The following is a 20583-nucleotide window of genomic DNA, read 5'->3' on the forward strand; positions in this document are numbered from 1 at the left end:
ATTGAAAATAAAATAAAAATTGTACTTGTAAGTATTTTGGTGAAGAATGTTTGGGGTTCCTTGATTCCATTATGTTCAACAATGAATAAATAGGGTCATTCACATGCAGACCTTAATTTATAAAATCTGAAATCAGATTTAGTATCAATAACAGTTATTAATCTGTGATATCTGTACAATTCAATTTGCTAGTATAAAAAGGTTCTCTTCCAAGGCACAAGTGCTAATTTTGCATGCAGATTCTGCACAATAATTATTAGCTATCAGCCTCTCATGAAACTGACTTGGGATCAAAATGACAAAGAAATTTGAACTTCTTCACGCTTAATGATAGTAAAACTATCGTTTGTGAACTACAAATAATTATACACGGGGAGTAAATATAATTAAAAAAAGCATGTACACGATCATGAGATCCAGTAATTCTATGGCTAGTATAAAACTTTAAGTCTTTAACATGAATGCCTCGGACAGGCATTATCACTACCTAGCTTGCATTTTGTATTCTATTTGTATGTCCTCTGTCAAATTCTCAGCTTCTTGGTCTTCACATCCTTGGATGATATTACCGCTTAAAAACCTCTTGCAAGAACTTCCTTCAATTGAAGGAACAACATTTCTCCATCATTCTTGCAAAGGAAAAGTCGGCGAGGATGTTTGAACTGCATTCACCATCATGCTCCCTGTCTTTAGTATTCGTCTCCTTTCCCTAAAAGTGTACAAGACAGTGAAATTACACGAGAACAAGATGATATATAAGCCAGAGCAATAGCGTCAACAATATGAAGCTATTGTTATTGATTAACCTCCAGATAAATTCCCGGAGCAATGATTAAGAAAATGAATGTGCTGAGGCTGATGATACTCACCAAGCTTTATTATAGAAAGAGAAGTAAAATTTATGAGCTTCAAAATGAAGTTGTAGATTACACGTATATAGAATATTACAGATGTCTGAGGCACAAATAACTCACCTGCATGCTACATCCAGATTCGCCACCGACATTTAGCTCATTAACCAGATTATCAGATGATAGACCATCATGATTTACAACTGGATATCTGCATATCAAAGATAAGATGAACTTTTTATAGTGTAATTTTCAGCATCCAAGAATTACATAATTGACTTTAAAACAGCCAACTGTTCAACGAATAAACTTCCAGTTTTAACCAAGACATGAAAACTGAAGTAATAAATGGATAGACAATTGATGCTGTTAAACTAATGTGAATTATTGAATTCCAAGTTCCCACCCATGGTTTATTGCTTTCATTCTCATCACCTAACATGATAATGTTATACTTAATAATATTGTACAGAGTTATATCATTGAAGCTCTGCTAACTGTAGTGAGTTCTTTCTGTCAGATATTAACTTCTCAAGGATCAAATGTAGATAAGATACTTGCAGCACAAAACCATATACAATGCATTAGAAACAGCTGGTTATTTTAGTCAAACAGGTAATTATACATGAACACAAGCACAGCAAAACTCTAAAAAATGCAAATGGAAACCCGAGGTGAAGTTACCCGTCATACATTTCTTCCTCGTATAAATTTTCCGACTGGGAGTTCCAATCCAAGTCGATAAAGTTAGAACTGAATAAGTCTTCCTCAGAGTTTTTGGGAAAAAGCTGTCTGTCAGGCAATCCTGGGGTAAATCTGCAACAGAGTGTGCTACTATGAACATAATACTTTTACATATATGAACTATAATACAGTCTTAAACATTATGACTAAGCAATAGTTGCCTAAATGAGAAATAATGTAATATAATTAATGAATGAATGAAACAAATTTTTATTTCATGCACATTATATTATGTATTTGGCCTGCATGTACAACTCAATGTTGAATTTTAGTTGGTCAATATAGGTCAGGGTGTATGTTACAAAATAATACAATAACACCTATGTGTTAAGTGAGCTAACCTGAAGTAAGATGCCTGAATTTTACAGGTAAAGATATCAGGAGCGGATTCCGAATGACCCTTGTTACTATCTTGCATCTTGTCAGGAAATACTGGCTTGATTTTTTCTTCCTTGCTAACATTTGCATTTTCATTAGGAGATTTAGCTTCACTGAGAACGATCCCATCCGACAATGACCTCAAAATCTCTGACCTGTATATCAAGGAACTAGCCATCCTGAGACGTACAGTTTCCCAACTAGTAGATATGGACTAGGGAGAAACTAAGCAAATGTGTGATTGTCTGGGCAATTCATATGCCAAAGTATATAATAGTCAAACAACAAGTTGAGAATAGTAAAGTTGATTTTTAAGTAGGTAATTGTGAAAGTTGAATTTTAATTCCTACACTGTGATGGTCTACATCTTTAGAGAATTTGCAAAAGTTTTAATTCTGTCAGCCATCTTCATGATGCACATGTTTGTCTAGATAACAAAGCCTGCCTATAATTTTATTCTTTTAGAATGTTTTAAGAGACTAATCATAATTAAGAAAAAATATTAGTAACTAAAAAAATTGAACTTCATCGTTCTTGTTTCGTATATGAGATACCTAAATGAATTTTACATAAGGTAACATAACATAAAAAGGGATGAAAACTATACCTTGCATTTTCCTGTAGAAAATAAGGACGGCCGTTTCTAGCATTGGGAGGATGTTGGTCTGAATCCAACACCCATAGTTCTAGATTCCCTTGATGTGGCTTGTAATGGCCAAGAAACCTGCTCACAGAAACTAAGAAGTCAGGAAAATTCCAAAACAATAAACTATTGATACCACGAGTATAGAAGCCACGACTTCCAGCAAAAAGGATGAATCTCGTGAAACAAATTTTGATTAAATAAGGCAGTTAACCTGGGATTGACTTACACATTAATCGCATCTTGCTTTTCAGCATCCCTGTAAGTATTGCTATAATAACGTTGCAGTATTCTAAATAGTTCTTGTGATTTAGTTGCAGCCTTCCACTGGCCTCTTCTCTGACAGAAAATCTGCTCACACATTCCACATAAAGAGAGTAGTTGATGAGCATTGCATATAGGATGAACATTAACATTATTGATATTATAGACCAAGAATTACAGGAACTAAAACAAACACTTAAAGTTTTTGCTTGTGAATAGCAAAATAAATGAGATCTAAGAACATATCAGTTGGTGTGGTCTCAGCTATTTCTCAGAGTGATTATCAACTCTATCAAACATATCTTACACTTTTATGTAGATTCTAGCATTCTTGTTAATCCAGTAACACATTACAACAAGCTTCCTATGTCTGGAAGTGATAATTAATGGCATGACTGATGACTGATCTGCGAGTCCAATTTCCTATCTTTTATTATATTAAAGGTTTAGAGTATAATGAGGTCTATGCAACCCCTAGATATGAACCCTTCCCGTCACTATATTTACATCAAAATTCAATGAAAACATACTAATCTAAAACACTTCAACAAAAATTGATAACCTTATTGTGGGCTGCAGATCCCCCGTATTGTAACGCAAGCTCGTCCCCCATCATTTCGTACAACCTTAATAATTCATCTGCCAAGGGAGAATCGAGATCTATGCTTGGAGTATCTAAAAGTCTCAAAGTGTTGAGCTGACGAATAAAAGCGACCAAGCCATAGGCAAATTGCGCGACGTTTGTGCGGTCCAAACAGTCTATGCAATTTGTTCTTAGAACTCCGTTCTGAAATGATGCCTTGATAATATTACTCCGCTCTGAATTCCTGCATCGTAGAATAATTAATTGTAACCGAAAAACTTGAGGAGTACAAAGGTAAACTTCCAAAAGCATCATCTTGTTGACCCAAAAGTGAAATTCAATATTTATCTGCTGATTTGGAGGATATATATCAAGATAAAGGACAGGCTTGCAGCAATGGTATACTATTAGTCTTTCTCAAACTCCACAAGAGACAAGACACCAAGTAATAGGCTGCAAAAATATCCTACTGTTCAGCAATATTCTTAATACTAAACAAAACTGAAAAAATTTCAACACAGAGCTACTACTAGTGGCTTATAACTCTCACCAGAGCTATCACAAATTTGCTTTCAAGGATTTAAATTGCACAAGACGTCATGCAGAATGTTGCCTAACAGTGTTCTAACCTTATCTACAGAAAGGACTCTAAAATATATGAGGCATTTTGCAGACATGCACACACATCATCTTACAAGCTAATAAATAAGTGCGGGACACCAAAAAGCTTATTTCTTTTATATACTTACTCAGAGGAAAACCAGTTGAATATCTCCTTTCTTTTTGAAGATGACTGGGCTTGGCAATAGAAGATCCCAGTTAATTTTAATGCTTGTTCAGCCAACTTAGCTAGTATTAACAGTACGTTCATTGTTTTGCTGCAAAAAAAGAATATTAAGTAAAATTTACATTAACTGCAAACAAAAATTGTACTTTACGAGCTAGAACTACTTATTCTATTTGGCCAGAGGGAGGGGGCAGAATTTCTGGTTTACCTCCTGGAGAAATTGCTTAGATCCCAATGAAGGAACTTTAAGCGGTTTTCTGCACGCAGATCTCTATTTATTATATCAATAGCATTGTGGAACTCTGCGCAAAGCACAGATTCTCTAGGTCTCTTTTCTCGAATCTGCTTATCAAAAATCATTATTACAAGCATATGAAAAGGAAAGGCAATCATCAATAGATTGTTTAGAGACAGGCAAAAGTAAATTTTACACACAAGACAAACGAAAAGTTCAAGGAATTAATAAGATAAACACCTTGATCAAATTTAGAATTATGATTGGATTTCCATATCTCTTTGCAAGATTTATGAAGTGGAGTCTAGTAGCTTTATAACCGGGGTCCTTCTTGGACACTGAAATGATAGAAATAAAAGGATAGAAATCATCAGCAAAACATATGGTGACATAACTGACATAAAAAAACTATACAGCCTGCTCAACTTACAAATAATGTCGGGTTTCATATGCCATCTTGAAGTTTCTTGTGACCAGAAAAGCGGTATTGAACCCCTGTTCTGCACGACAGAACTTATCTGAGTACATCCATCAGGGGCATCTGTTATTACAATCTGTTCTGTCTCAACATCATTCGCCACATAGCCTTCTTCAGTCACCCCTCGTTTCAGATATCTGGAATCGAAAAAGAGAAAATCTGTTTTGCTTTCTTTCATAAATTGGAAAATAAAATCATTTACAGAAAATATTTATGCACCTGATCTTATATATACAACTGCTAGAACTATCTTTCTCATACAAAATAGGACGAGTTTTACTTTTTATTTTAACATTATAAAAACACACTGGAATTATGAGAACGAGAAAGAACTAGATTTCTCAAAAAAGGAGCAAATGCACATGCATGAAGCCTTTCTATAATCAGAAAACAACAATTTCTACTTTCCTGTTTTTAGTTGTCAATGGCAAAAGGTCTACAAACCTGGTTCCTGCGTAATGTCGAGATCGTCTTGCTATGAGGATCAAGTTAAAGCACTTTCCTGATATCTGAAGGTTTACCTGAGACTACAACCAATGAGACAAAATACTAGAAAAGAGTATGTAAATGATGCAACAGAATTTTTTCAGGACTTGGGAAACAGTTTAACCTTGCACGAGATACATGGTAATGTCGCAAGAAAAGGGGGAAATACCACGTAGGTTACATGATCACTGAAAAGTAAATAAATATATACAAAAGGACATGTACGTGCGGGAGAACCTCAATGGATGAATATTCAGTAAAAAAAAGAAACTCGTCATATGAATAATTTTTTTCCGGCCCTTACATTATAGGGGCAGTGTATTATTAGATTCAATAAATGAATAAAGTTTACAGTTTGAAGGGTTTTCACTTATTAAGGTTTAACTGTCTCTCACTTCTAGTTACATTCTTCAAACTCTCCATCAATAGAAATAATAAAAACAAGATCATATGCAATCGTGGAATAAGGAGGTGATATTACAACTGTAAAGCATGTATATATAAAAATAAACAATGTTAATTTGGGAACTCAAAAAAGATGTTGCTGAATTTTAGGAAAAAATTTGTGCAGTACTAGTAGAGGACATAAATATAGTAGCCATAACAAGAAGTTTTACTGGGCAAAATGACATTTCCAGCATTCTTTCATTCGACCACTGGTATATTTGACAAAAAGAGAGACAAATCAGATCTTGTTCCATGAAAACAACCCATATTTTAGTGATGATAGCATGACACAATATCTCGTCTGAAACTTTCTTAACCTATTGTCTAAGAGTGGTTAGATTCCCCATATATAGCCATAAAACCAAGAATAATCTGATGATAATGTACATATATATTTTTATTTATTATTTACATATGCATCATATGTTATATATTACTAAAAGTAGATACATATCTCAGATCGACATATAATTCCAGCTGTAGAGGTACAAAAATCACAAACATCCATCTAAGCCCTAATAAATTGTATATTTAATACCACATTCCATCATCATCATCTCTTGTTTCTCCTTAGTAACATATATAATATATCAAACTGTCATTCTTCACTTCGTTGCTCAAATTCCTAATAAAACTACACGATGCACAATAATTGAAATAAAAAAAAATACTGGACACAAATGAAGACAGAAGCACAAAAAAGTTAGTCGCCTCTCCTAGAAATTTTGTACAAAGAGAGATATCATCTACAGATATGCAGGAGTGGGAATTCTCTCCTCTCTGGCATTTAAAGGATACTGAGGAGCAAGAGCTTCACTTGCCGTTCTGATTTTCTGTAAAAACAAATGTGGATGACAGATACAAAATGGTATAATGGAACAGGGCACGATAGGATCATTGTGGCACAACATCCACCTTGCATTAGCAATTATTCGACCTAGAAGCCGACTATTACAACCCTGATCTCCATAGTTACAAATTGATCAAGAGTGGATCCTTTTGTGGAACAAGACATATAGGATGAAAGCATAACAGTACTATTGGAAGTTACCTGTTTAAAGAACCCATACACTAGTGCAACCGTCCAGAGAGTATTCTTAAGATGATTTCGAATACCACGAGTCATAAATTCATTCCATACGAACATTGTTTCATAAAGGAAATGTCCTGCTTCATGGTCCCTCATGTTCTTTTGAAGACTACACATGATATTGTAGGAGTAGCTAAAAAAGAAGTCCCTCGTGAGATCCACAGTGCATAGGAGCTTCAGATATCTATGTCATCAACAAAAACAGGAAAAAAAAAGTGATTTATACAAATTTAGTGATATCCAGATATGTTCTATAGTTATGTGCAAGTGCATTGAGCGCATAAACAACCGTATGAGATCTCTTAACTGAAAGGCTACCAAAGAAGAATATTGTATATTAAATAATAAGATGGACCACACAAACCCTGATAATATACCTTGTTCTTGTTCAACATAAACAACACCACTGAGTTCGTCCAGTAATTCACAGGATGTTAACAGGCAAGAACCTCTAACAACAATATGACTATCAAAGACATAATGACATTAGTCTCACTACCAGCGAGAATTTTCATATCTACAGTTGCATGTTTGAAAATTTGGATTCGTCCTACGAAATACAAGGTATTTACAGTATGAGCATGTGGTCACTCTGAAGTCTGAAGTCCAAAAGTTCTGGGTGGATACCAGCAAAATAAAAATAAGCTAACAAGATGTAGAGTTGAATTAATAAAAAAGAAAATTGAAAAATAAACATATGGATGAAAGTTTTAACTAAGTTACAGGACTAGAATGTAACATTTTCAGCCTCCTTAAAGAGTAACGATGACATATTACATTTACATGAAGATTTGACGTAAGACCTGTTCTCATTCTTAGAATAAGCCATATTTGAGAGCACAGTTGAATTGGGAATTGAAAACAAGTCGGTCCCAGTTATGGAATAGATAGCATGTCCACAAATTACACCAATCTTCTCCCTCTTTGTGACAAGAAGCATGTAATAAGGTCCTAGAAACTTTATAAACCCTGAAATCAATGACGAGACTGTGAGTCCTGCGTCAAAGAAGAATAGATTTAAGAAAAACAAAATGGTAACACTTTGTTAGAAGTTAATGACATACCAACAATACCATAACAAGTTGTCACAAACTTAAGCCCACCAGTAGACATATTTCCATCATCTATCCTCTTTAGCAATTCTTTGCAGTCAACTTCTGAATACGTTGTAGAGTCTTCAGTAATATCAAGCTCAAAAGGCTCTAATCTGCTAATCTTTAAGACTCTACGAACTGCTCCACTCTTGTCTTGTCCAATCATGTAAAAGTACTGTTTCAAAGCACATCTTATTTTTTGAGGTATATGATGAGACCAAAAGAGATGACCATCAAAATGAACAACATGGAAGTATCGCTACATTAAAAATCTGGTAAGAGATTGACTAGTTATTTTAGACCAGTTCTCTTCCATCCAGTTTAAAATCTAAATTTTGGACCTAATCATTCATATATATATATATATGACGATATGTTCATGACAAATAACATGTTCCGACAACATAGTTACACGTATGACAAAGATAGGGAGAGAGACTGGAATGCCAAATAAAATTGACGTGCGAATAAATAGCCAAGAGCATCGAGTGTTGCCAAAGAAAATGCACAGTTGGATACAAGATTATAATAAAGTAACTTCTGCATGCAAACAGGGAACGCAACAACCAATTGAATATGCAAAAAAAAAAAAAAAACCTAAGTTTTAAAAGGCGATACACGTATCAAGAATACTAAATATTCTTGTGATGTTTCCCGGAAGGTTCCAAGATAAAGTTTTTACTCGGACCACAAAAAACATTGATGACGCAAAGATGAATATCTTTAGTTAGTGGGCACGTACACAAGTCAAACACTTGTGTCCTACAACTCGACAAAATTATCTACAATTATTTCATCATCCAGAAAACCAATGCAAAAGGAATATCAAACCCTAGATAGAAAAACAAACATACATGTCAACATATAAACTTAATCACAATACATTAAAAACAATGCAATGAAACAAGCAACTAATATGACTGTAATCTAACAATGTAACTAGCAAACAAGCTAATACGACTGAAATCTAACAATGTAACTGGCAAACAAGCTACAAATGCCGATATATACCGAGTGAGTTCTGTAAAGGTTGAATTTCTTCAAATAAACAGGTCTCTCACTAGGCTTTGCAATATCCTCAACCTCCTCTATCTCCGACGCCATTTTGTGATCCCGAGGCTCGTACTCAGCAAGTCTGACAGCTAACAAAGAAAAGAGTAAAACAAGCTGTCAAAAACACGCAGAGCAAGCCCAAACCAAATATGCTGCAATCAATCATAACACATCACCAGCAAACAAGTCCTTCATTCAGAACTCAACCACATCAATATTCAATAGCAAAATTGATTTAAGAAACTACACAATGAGATTAAACAGGAACTTAAAATAAAAGCTAATAAATCAAAAACAAGTAACATCAAGACCATTTTGGTAACAAATGATACGATTTCAAGTAAAAACAATAAATTGTACTATTACATAGCATAAAAAAACAGCATTAAGTGAAAAGTATAGTGCATGTACATACAGAGAGATTGATTCGAGTTGGAGAATCGTGAATTGCTCGTTGCGAATGAGAAAATGATCGAGATTTCAGAGTGTTTGAAGCGAGAGGAGAGCACACAACTCACGATAGTCGACAGCCTCCACGGGAAATAAGCGAGAGAGAATTATTACAAATCCCTATTTATATTTCTTGGCCTATGACCCGAGTCAAGCTTGCCTTTATTTTGATTGTGATTTGTTTAGATGTTAATTTCACTTAATGATTCCCGATATTTAATTTGAGTTAATAATGGTGTTGTAGTTTTAGAGAGAATCGCAAATTGATTTGAGACATTAATTCACATTGATCATTATTTTCACGACAAGTGTTATAAATTTATTTTTTAATTTCAGTTAATGATTTGTGAGATTTAATTTGAGCTAACAATGACACTTGAAAAAAAGAGAGAGAGTTCGAAATTAATTTGAGACATTAATTCACATTGTTCATTATTGTCACGACCGGTGTCATCAATTCATTTTTCGGAACTTCTTCTTTCGTTTAAAATCAATAAAAACATATTAATAAATTAATTCTTGGTCGGGATATTTTGCTAACTAAAAATGCAACTGATGTTATACATATTTATTGAACCTTTAAAAATGTTTATAGAAAAACTTATTATAGTTGATTTTTACGTAATTTAATATTGTTTTAATAGTATATTTAAAAACGGTTTTATGTGGCCTGTAGTTTTTGATTCGAATTATACTTTTCGAGAAAGTAGTCTTACTATATTGTTGAATAAATTATTTTTCAATTTTTGCAGGATACTATCACAAATTTTACTATTAAACCACACCAAAATAATATTCTTTTTATATTATTATTCAACATATGCAATATTCAAAAATTGTTGAAACACTTATCTAATTAGTCGACATTTACTAAAAACAAGTTCTCTTATATTCTTTAATTCGATATAGATTTTTCTTTTTACGCACTAATATAGTCCCAAGGATATATATAAAGTTCGGGTAGTAATCCCAAAGTTTGCTCTTGCTTTGTGATGATTACGTTCGGGCTTCACACTCTTTTCATGAAGAGTGACGAGATGGATCCATATGCCTCCAAAATTCCATGCTAAAGTTATTGTGATAAGGATGGCAAACGTGACGCTTTATTTTCTATAAACAGAAATTCAATTTATTTTCGAGATGGGAGAAATGAACAAACTTTTTAAGAATTTTTATACCAAAAAAACACCTAGCTAGCATAATGAATCATAATATTGGTCTCTGTTGAATCGAAATCGACTTCCTTTTTAGCTTCGAATGAACTAGAGTAAATTACAAACTCAACTCACCACTACTCCATGGGTTTCATCTTTTGTAAAAGATCTGGTGACAGTAATTTTAGTTTTTCGATAATTGGAAAAAGACAATTATATAAAAATTCGATTGCGCAAAATCAACTTTACGGGCTCTTTTCATTTGCAAGCCCACTTTAATTGGAGGTGTTGCTTTTAAGTTTTTTATGGGCCTTTCTTTTGTATTGGACTCTGGACTTTTTCTTTCTTCTTTTTTGACAAATACTTGGGACTTCTCTACAGAACATTCGATATAATGTTTGAGTGGGTTCCTTGACACCTTCTGAACCCAAGTCCGGCCCAATTTTGTGTTGCTCCCGAGCTGGATATTAGAGAGATGTTAATCGTGGAGGGAACAGATTATTTTTATAATTCCTAATAAACTAACGAATGAACAAATATAATACAAAATTATGGGCGGAGAGTAGCTCAGTGGTAGAGTTATCCGTTTGTCGCTCTCAAAATTTGGGTTCGATTTACCTATATCGAATTTAATATAGAACAGATATTAAATCAAAAAAAAGATACAAAATTACTTTACATATAAAATATAAAATAACTAATAAATTATACTCTTTTAGTCCCTCTCATTATTGTCATTTTTTAACTCCTTGAAAGTTACGTTCACCATTTTTTATAAAAAATTCTATAAAATTTAAACATTAAACTTTATTCAAAATAAAGAAATTCCAAATAAGTCATCAAATTTTATGTGAGCCTTAAAATGTGTGCAAGCTCTCCTTTTCTCAATGTAAATAATTGAGAGGTATGGAGGGATATAATTTTATAAAATAATAAATCATAAATCATACTATTAATAGTTTCTCACCTTTCATTTTTGAAAGTTCTAATTTGACTCCGTTATTAAGAAACTTACGATCCCGATATTATCGGTAATTAAGATCAAGGATCCTGTAGATCTCGTTGGATTGGAGATCTTTAGTTACAAAATTTAGAGTCAAATTTTCTATGTATTGAAGTTGGGTTAGCTTTTCTTGACGGGTGAATTACATTTATCGCAAAGTTCTATTGTACAACTCCTGAGAGATCGTTAGACTTTTTTAACTCCTGAAAGAACGTTAGATTTCTATTGATATTACAGTATATGCTGCAGAATATAGTGTGATTTTTTTCCCGCTTGCAGGATACTGTAGAATGTTAAACTTCTAATGCAGAATGCAAACTTCTATTGTATAACGCCACAACGATTAATTTTGGTTTTTAGTTTTAATAGGTTAATTGAATTGCCAAACATAGATTAAAAAAATCTAAAATTGCTTTTACTATAATGAAATGGAAAGAGGGGAAGACGAAATGAAAAATTATATATAAAAAAATTGTGGAAAAAATAAGAAATTATGAGAATAATCACTAAATAGATATGAGCTACGCCTAAATTCCTATAATGATAGGATTGTAAAAAAACATAACGAAGAAATGGAATGCCCAAAACTCACAAAAATGGAATGCCCAAAACATGTGAGTTTTCCAAATCAAACCATTTAGAATGAAATGAGTGAAGGAATAAAAAATTTCAACATTCTGTCTAATCAATCTGAATTTGTAGTTGAAATTTCTTTCGATTCTCCTCTCATTTCATCCCATCCAATTTATCCAAATGAAGGCAACTTTAGGAGTCTAATTTTATTTACTTTCTTGCCAACTACAGCTGAGATTCATACCATCCATTTACTTACAATTAATACCACATTCTAGTGCACATAATTGCATTTTCCTACCAAATTATGTTTGCCCCCCTCTTGCATTTATAAAAGAAAAACTACCACTCGCAACATGAAAGATTACCAAACCTGCAAGAGATTAAACACAAGACACACCACTTGTAAGAGAATGGCTTATTAATGAAGATCCCAGTGATCCCCGTAGCTAAACCAGCTGGTAGCTGGACCTCATCCATCTGGCCATCATATAATAGATTTGTAATATTGGAGAATCTCAGCATCTCACACACAAGAGCAAAATGCTCTGTGATCTACGGAGAGACAATTCACAGTTGCCACAGAATAAACATGCTATAGAAAGGAAACAATATGAAAACCAAAATTTAGGAAAATAAAAAGCTTTTAGTCTCATAATCCACGGAAACAAAGGGAATACAAAGTCCTGATTCCCATGTCTCAACTCAAATAGACAATAGTTACTTATGTACTGTCTTCGAAACACATAATACCATTTCTACTACACAATTAGGACATGATTATTCGTCTTCTTGGTAGCAAGCCATACCTAAACGAAAACCAGAAAAGGACATTAATAAGGTAATTAGTCGATGCAAAGAAGAATAAAATTACCATATCTAAGTAAATCAACTTAATATACCAACATGTAGCTCGTCTACAGAGGCTTCTACCAGGGTACGAGAAGTTACTCAGAAAGCTTCACCCAGCATACAAGAAAGATCATCAAAAGCCCAAAGGTTCACTGAAGCTCCGCCATCTTGAGTTGCGTCTCCTCCACCAAGGAAGGCATCAACAGAATCATCCCAACTACTACCATCCATATAAGGTGTCTCGAAGAACTTCATCTCAGACTCAAAGCTAGTAAAATCTTGAGATTTCTCAGTACCTTCTTCACCAGACACCAAGTCGGCAGAGTTGGGCTTAAGTTTCTTGGCAGGTTTTGCATCTTTCAAGAATTGTGCTTCCTCACCTTCCAGAGTCGCAGAGAGGACAGAAGTAATTTCTGGAGTCTTTGATGAATGCTCTCCCCAACCAAAGTCTGAGTAATCAAAGGAGTTGCTTCCTTGATCAGAACTGAAAAGCTTGGCTGCACTATCAGATGAGTTCACTGGGTTAAGCCCAAATGTTCCAGTAATTGGATAAGCATCGACAAAACCATTAAGCTTAGGCATGGGTTTCTCTTCCACAAAACCTAAAGGGCTATAGTAGCCGCCATCTGGACGGTTGACTAAACTGGAGTTCTGGTACATAGCTGAGTGAGAGTTTGAGCTCTCTTTACGAATCACATCCTGGGGCTTTGGCTTAGAGATCCTCTTCATGGCAGCTGGAGCACCCTCATCGGGAAAATTCACTTTTGCCTTATTGCCCCTAATTCTTCTTGCCTCAGCATCATAAGCTCTGGCAGCTTCTTCAGCAGTGTTGTATGTTCCAAGCCAGACCCTAACGCCTTTCTGTGGATCACGTATCTCAGCAGCCCATTTGCCCCATGGGCGCTGCCTGATTCCTCGGTATTGATTTTTCCTCTTTCTCTTTGAGGATCCCTCAGCATCCTCATTGGTTTCCACAGACTTTATAGCATCAGAGCCTTAAAAAAGATGAAAAAAAAATAAAATAATTAACTTCCCCGCAGAGATGTCAATCTTAGCACAATTCACAACAGAACCTATCAATGCCACTAAATTAACACCGTATATGATGGCAAATTACTTGCTCACGAAAAGTTTATGCTAAAGAAAATATATTGTAGTTAAAGTTACAGATCAACATGAAATTAAACCCCCCCCCCCCCCCCCAAACACAAAAAAACCCGAACCCTTCAGGGACACCCCTTTCTTCTACGGTAAATTCAATCTGCATATATAACATAAAGTAGTAACAGATCCACAAAATTCACAAACAAGAATAAAACTAATCATTCAGGTATAGACAAGCCTTAAAAGGTAAAAAAAACTAACAAAAAAAACAACTTAATTCAGTCTTTCTGACACAGGAAAAGTAACATAATCAACACGAATTTTCTGTTTCAAGCAAGATCAAGGTACAAAAAAACACAATTACAATTTACAACTGATAGCTTTCGTGTAAAATAAAACCAATCCAAATCAATCAAGTATATGACTAGATCAAGCGTTAAAATCACAAACAATGGTTATAATCAAAGCAAAAAAGTGATTGAGAAGAAGATACCTTTAGTAGAGAAAGAGAGAGGCTTCAGAAGAATCTCATCGTCCTTGAAGCCTTGAAAATCAGCCTCGAAATCCTCGTCGAGATCAGTTATCAACGGCTTAGAGTAGTAATTGCTTCTAGTCTTGTCATTCTTCACGCGCGGATTCCAAAGCAGATCGGCGGCGTTGACTCGCCGGGCTGTACGGCTCGGCGGCACGAAGTCGGAGATGATTGCTCCACCACACATACCTCAGATCAATTATTGTAACGCAAGCAAAATGATTTAGAGCGAGAGCGAAGATGTATTGAGATGTTTTTACTTTTAAGTTATAATGAGATGGCTTTTCAGAAACTTCTGGGCTTTCATTTTATTATATGTCACGGGCAGCTGGACTGTAGTTTACTAATCGGGTCAAATGGGATTCTGCCCAGATTATCTGAGTCGAGTCGGGCAGCTGCATCAATTACGAGGTTCTAGTGCTTTTACGAAAGTACCCCTCGTTTTTTCTTTTGTACTCCGCCTGGACATTGTAGTACAATTTATATATTTTTTTAGTTTTTTATTTTTATTAGTAGTACGAGTTGTCTAGTACTGCATCTTATCTCTTCATTGTTTTTGTAACTTGTAGCACCTCAAAATTTATGCTTGGATTTATTCGTTCAAGAAATACTGACCGACTCATTTGTGATTTGTCTATCATTATTCTTTCATCCTAGGTATCTAATGGAAATTTAATTAAAAAGATAGTACCGTTAATTTTATTTTTGACTAATTTAATATAATTACATTATGATGGAAGAATTCAATCGGGACAAATCCATTCAAGATAAAAAACATGAGTTAAATAATTTATTATTTTATATTCGACTTGTCTAACATACTAAATTTGATGATTTTTCAATGTAATTAAATTATACATAATCAAGTGTTCAAAATTTAATCGAGATCGGACGTTCGGTAAACTCATAATATTATGAATAGCTTTTTGTGCAAAAATTGAGCTCATACGCTACCATTCCACTCCACATCATCTCGCGAGCTTTGCAAATCTCTTAACACAATTAATCATTCTCAACTGAAAAAAGCAACATAAAACAACTCATGATATTTTAATATATACTAAACTTTCACAAAAGTATACACTAGACAATCAAAACCAAGTCGAAAACAGATATCAAAAGAAAATCTGAAATTTGGGCTTTGTCTATAAATAGTTATACAAACAACATCAGTCACAAACTCTCACCAAAAACAATCAACAAAAAAATATCCCACCTAAATTTGATTTAACTAAAACAGTAACATATTACTATAATAATGTTTGTTTGGTAAAACATCACATACCCAACAACCTCATGTTTAGAAGTTAAATTTTGATTGATGCTTGTCTAGGCACAGGTTCAATGCATTGTGCATCACACCATTACCCATATTACCATGTGGTCAAAATTTGTTACTTTTGGAATTTTATGCCTAATGTCAACACTTTCACCAATCAAAGGTTCCATTAAAAAATACCCAGAAAAAAAAAAAAAAAAAAAACTGTTTACAAGTCGTTTTGGGTTTACTGAATCCAGCCGCGTATGCTAGGGTAGCAACCAGGTACAAAACAAACCCCAATCCCAAAATTACAATTTGGACTCCATGATCCAGCAATTTCAACTAATATTTGACAAATTTGGCAAAGCCCAAAACTATAGAAGCAAACTTAATCGTTTACAAATGAAGAAAAGAAATGTGTGCCGAATGAGATCTAGCTCGCGACCTACGGAGAACTGAGAAGGAACCACAATGCAACATGCACTTGTTATAACAGACTGAACAGAATTGGGGTTACAAATATAACTGAATGAGCTCGTCGCTAACAACTGATGGTGTTAGTACACCCAGATCTGTAAAAAGTAGAGTGAGATATTGAGGAGGTGTATAATCCCTTGCAGATGTTTCAACCTCAACTTTCGAAGGAATGGGCACCCCAAAATCAATTGGACGCAAGGCAGGGACCATGTCTTTCTGGTCCAGGGGATAGAGCCTAGCAAACTACAAATACCGAAACTCAGTTTTAGTTATAGTAAAAGCAAGATATATGAGCTTCAAATGTGCTATAGTGATATTCTTATTGAAAACCAAGTGAACAGCAAAGTCCATCAGATTCAGATTAAAAGTTAGCACATAAAGAGCAAATTTTTGTTGACCTACCTTGTAGCTTTCGGCAGCAACATAAACAGGCTTATTCATGCTTTTTGCCACCAACGCAATTTGGTAGGTTCCCATCATGTTAATAATACCACCACTTTCCACAACACCATCTGCTCCAACAAAGACCATATCAATTTCATCCATACTATACGCTACAGCTGAGTCAAGTAAAAGCTTCACGGGAACATCCAGCTTAGCTAGTTCATTGGACAATCTCAGTCCTGTCCTGTCTGGCCGTCCCTCTGCAATATAAATTATTTATATGTGACCACGTTATGTGATTTAACTTTCTGACAAACCAAGTGAACTACAAACACAATGACAGAGCAAATCGTTTAATCAATGGTATTGAATAGAGAATGTTATTTTCCTGTAAAACAAAAGAAACAATGGTAAAAGACTAAAAGGTTAGGTCCGCCATATCTACTGGACACACTTGTACAACCACCAATGGAACATGTTCTCAAAAAAAAAAAAAAACACACACACATTGATATATACATAATTACCACCTTGTAAATAGCATACAACACACACAAGGCAGGGGTGGGGTGTAGCCGCATCCAGCCCACCCTTGACTATTTAGAACATATGCATATTAGAATTAAAATCGATACTAGCTGTAGATAAGTTGGTAAAGTGCTTGTGATGCCCATCCACAGTTAAGAGCCCAATCCTTGTCTTGGTTTATATATTTTTTTGGTACGATTGAACAAAAGGATTATAAAAAACAGAAACTGTTATAGCCTAGAGGGGAGCAGTTTGTATCCCAATTTAAGGTCCTTGATTTTTATATCTTCCTGGATACGGGATAAAAGCTTCTCATTTTATTTTATTTGAAAAATAAAACAACATATCTAGAATTACATTCTTTTATTCTTTTATATGATCGCAGTGACAGCCCCTTTATTTAAGCTTTTTGAAATAATAATAGACAGAATGTCTATATTTTACTGTATATATTCTTTAATTCGTGCATCTATTTACGTATATAACGTTTAATAGTAAAAAAAAATCCATCACTGCAACTGCAGAGAAACACGCTTAATACAAGCCACAAGGAAGTTTTATTAAGAAAAAATGTTACGTAAAACTAATAGGAGGAACACATTGTATGGAAAGCATAGAATCTAATTGATGACTCTACTTGTAGCCATATCTCACAGCCTGACTTGCATAATTTGTTACTGACACACACACAGATGCATCTCTGTGTGTGTGTGAGTGTGTATATATTTGGGGCTGGGGGTGCAAGGAAAAAAACAAGTCAAAGCAAGCAGGTAGCACAATTAAGAAAGAAAATTAAACCCCCGAATTAAGTAAGATCCTATAAACAAAAAAAAAACTTAATTGTTTTTTTAATATTTTTTGTGTGCGAATGTAAGTTTCACATTTGGACCTTTTAAGTACTATTCATGTACGAGGCCTTCTTCAGAATCTATGAAGGGTAAAAACCTGTTGGACATATGCAATGTAAGTGAGGTAAAAAGAAATTAATAAATATAAACTACAAGTTCATGTTGAATTGCTGATCAGTTGACCATTACCACTTTACCAGTCCATTGACATGTATCAAAGATGAGTTTAACACAAACCTGTGCAAAAAACTCGAAAGAGTTTTCTACTTTCCGCTGCTGCCTTTAAAACTTCTAGCACCACTCTAGAAAAACCGTGCACCAAAATGGTGCAGCCATCGACTATAAAATCTTGACTAAGCATGGCAATTATTCTACGGGCCTGCAATATCATAGTTAAGAGTGTTACACTTTCTTTGTATATATGAATATACAATGCATTCATCAGTAACAAATAATAAATTGACGCCGGAGAAGCTTCATGCATCATGCTAACATAGTCTGCAAACCTTGTACGATATTTCTCCGAACTTCTCTGCACGTTCCAGGAGGCGTGATTTAGCTGAATTGAAATCCTCATATTCCAGAGCTGAAGTTCTGGTAACATAGCGCATGAACAAATCACAGCCAGCTGTCAAAGAGATGGATGTTGTGTCCCATGCCTATGATACACAAAGATGTATTTAGAGAATATTAACCGATTGGTAATTTGCAAAACAGTTGCTTAGAAAATCAAACAAAGTTATGATTAAAATATAATTATATATAATACTTAAAAGAGAAGAATGGGAAGGTATTGCGGTCGAAGCACCAACTTGGAGTCCTGGACTAACATATGGATGTCTGATTTATCAAGGCTTGTTCCTTAAGTCACAACACCTTTAAATATATGTACACCTCGAAGCTCCCCCTAATGATATAGAGGTAATTCTGCCATATGCAGCATATATGGAGAATACTGGTCCAGGGGTGTTCTTCGGTAGATACATGAGGTTAAAAGCTATCCTGTTATCTAAATGAGTATACAGTCAACTTATTATTGACAATTAAACTCCATAATTTTGTAATAGAAGCTTACATCAATTTACCATCAAAGTCATTATTCTCTATATTGAATATTGATTAACAACTAGCAATACATCTGTAAAAGACTTTACCGTCTACAGATTTATGTCGGTCATTCTATAACACAATACTCCCCAAAGAATGCATTTAGAACTTGAATTAAGTATCAGACGTATATCCACCAAAAGCTTTACATAACTTATAATCTTCATAACGAAATTTATAACCCACTCAGCATCTCATTAATATATCCCTACGTCCTCATAATTATAACTCCTGCACTCGTCAACAGAAGTCATTCCAATTGCTTGACTATGCATTCATCACATTAAGCTTTTCTAAGAAACCATAAACTAACAAAAAGGAATAACATAACAGCAGTCTACACAATGAATTAGCGAGGCAATGGAAGAGAACACAAATACGAATACCTTGAGCGAATCAGAAGCAGTTTTAAGCTCAATCTCCAGCTCCATCATAGTAGTCGCCTCACTCGAACTAATAACCTTAGCCAGGGCCCGAATCGCCGCAACCGCCTCCGCCAAATCAGGCTGTTTACGCCAATTGTTGAACTCATCGATCACGCTGAACGCCTTTCCAGAATCAAGCGAACTTTCAGATGTAACCTCCTCTTTCTCCGCTGCAGCCTGAGCCTGAGCGAGCCAATCGCTCGTGACCACGCCGTGATGAGCCGCCCTGGTCTGGTAGTAAGCAGAGATGTTGTTAGGGTTAGGGTTTTGAAGAGTGTCGGCCATGGACAGGGGAGGGGAGGTTATGAGACGGCTCTCTGGGCTCGACACGGCGTCGTCTTTGTCTGGTTTGTCGAGAATGAAAGATGCTGATCTCCACCACATTAATATAAATTTTCTGTAATTATGTATTTGTATAAATTTTACTACTGCACAATACGTAGGGAATAGAATAATTAGAACAGGTAATTCGATTCCAGTAGATTATCGTTCCGGCGATTGTTGATTTGATTGAGATTAAAGGGTGTTGAGTTTGTAAAATGGAGAGTTAAACTTGTATCAGTATAAACAGTTTCACAAGTTACGTTTTTGTGTCCAAATTGGTTTTGTGGACCGAGGGAAGTTGAAAAATGGCACTTACAATTACAATCGTGATCCAGCCCAATCAGAAATGACCCTTTTTTAAATCACGTGAATCTGACTTTAAAAAAAAGTGTTACATTATTTATATTTTAAAATGTTTTATAAGGATA

The 20583-nt window shown here is 34.7% G+C and overlaps 3 protein-coding genes across 4 annotated transcripts; all 3 read right to left on the bottom strand.

Moving 5' to 3' along the window:
- Positions 1–117: 117 nt before the first annotated feature.
- LOC108208328 (phosphoinositide phosphatase SAC2) lies at positions 118–8773 on the bottom strand. The gene is made up of 15 exons (XM_017378852.2): positions 8051–8773; positions 7790–7955; positions 6948–7170; positions 5408–5484; positions 4916–5100; positions 4726–4823; positions 4459–4592; positions 4213–4341; positions 3443–3707; positions 2846–2967; positions 2581–2697; positions 1937–2128; positions 1536–1667; positions 975–1062; positions 118–709 (listed from the first exon to the last, which is right to left on the bottom strand). Exons 1-15 carry the CDS (start codon positions 8244–8246, stop codon positions 599–601), a joined length of 2235 nt encoding a protein of 744 aa, XP_017234341.2. The 5' UTR covers positions 8247–8773; the 3' UTR covers positions 118–598.
- Positions 8774–12939: 4166 nt separating this feature from the next.
- On the bottom strand, positions 12940–15164 carry LOC108209655 (ethylene-responsive transcription factor RAP2-2). 2 transcript variants are annotated; one of them, XM_017380684.2, is made up of 3 exons: positions 14763–15164; positions 13216–14160; positions 12940–13122 (listed from the first exon to the last, which is right to left on the bottom strand). In XM_017380684.2, exons 1-2 carry the CDS (start codon positions 14986–14988, stop codon positions 13265–13267), a joined length of 1122 nt encoding a protein of 373 aa, XP_017236173.1. In that variant the 5' UTR covers positions 14989–15164; the 3' UTR covers positions 12940–13122; positions 13216–13264. The 2 variants fall into 2 exon arrangements, with proteins under 2 accessions (XP_017236173.1, XP_017236174.1); XM_017380685.2 differs by having other exon boundaries at positions 13220–14160; positions 14763–15149.
- Positions 15165–16345: 1181 nt separating this feature from the next.
- LOC108210171 (uncharacterized) lies at positions 16346–20370 on the bottom strand. Its single transcript, XM_017381451.2, has 5 exons — positions 19793–20370; positions 18806–18958; positions 18537–18678; positions 16942–17183; positions 16346–16782 (listed from the first exon to the last, which is right to left on the bottom strand). Exons 1-5 carry the CDS (start codon positions 20213–20215, stop codon positions 16576–16578), a joined length of 1167 nt encoding a protein of 388 aa, XP_017236940.1. The 5' UTR covers positions 20216–20370; the 3' UTR covers positions 16346–16575.
- Positions 20371–20583: the final 213 nt, after the last annotated feature.

The sequence above is a fragment of the Daucus carota genome, chromosome 2, assembly GCF_001625215.2.
Source record: "Daucus carota subsp. sativus chromosome 2, DH1 v3.0, whole genome shotgun sequence".
Taxonomy (NCBI): Eukaryota; Viridiplantae; Streptophyta; class Magnoliopsida; order Apiales; family Apiaceae; genus Daucus; species Daucus carota.

Coding starts and splice junctions, on each gene's coding strand:
- LOC108208328 (XM_017378852.2), bottom strand. CDS start 8,246: ATGATTGGACAAGACAAGAGTGGAGCAGTTCGTAGAGTCTTAAAGATT. Junction 4,824..4,915: donor TATGAAACCCGACATTATTT/GTAAGTTGAGCA, acceptor CTATCATTTCAG/TGTCCAAGAAGGACCCCGGT. Junction 4,342..4,458: donor CTAAGCAATTTCTCCAGGAG/GTAAACCAGAAA, acceptor CTTTTTTTGCAG/CAAAACAATGAACGTACTGT.
- LOC108209655 (XM_017380684.2), bottom strand. CDS start 14,988: ATGTGTGGTGGAGCAATCATCTCCGACTTCGTGCCGCCGAGCCGTACA. Junction 14,161..14,762: donor TCTCTCTTTCTCTACTAAAG/GTATCTTCTTCT, acceptor ATCTTTTTTAAG/GCTCTGATGCTATAAAGTCT.
- LOC108210171 (XM_017381451.2), bottom strand. CDS start 20,215: ATGTGGTGGAGATCAGCATCTTTCATTCTCGACAAACCAGACAAAGAC. Junction 18,679..18,805: donor TCGGAGAAATATCGTACAAG/GTTTGCAGACTA, acceptor ATGATATTGCAG/GCCCGTAGAATAATTGCCAT. Junction 16,783..16,941: donor TTGCTGCCGAAAGCTACAAG/GTAGGTCAACAA, acceptor CGGTATTTGTAG/TTTGCTAGGCTCTATCCCCT.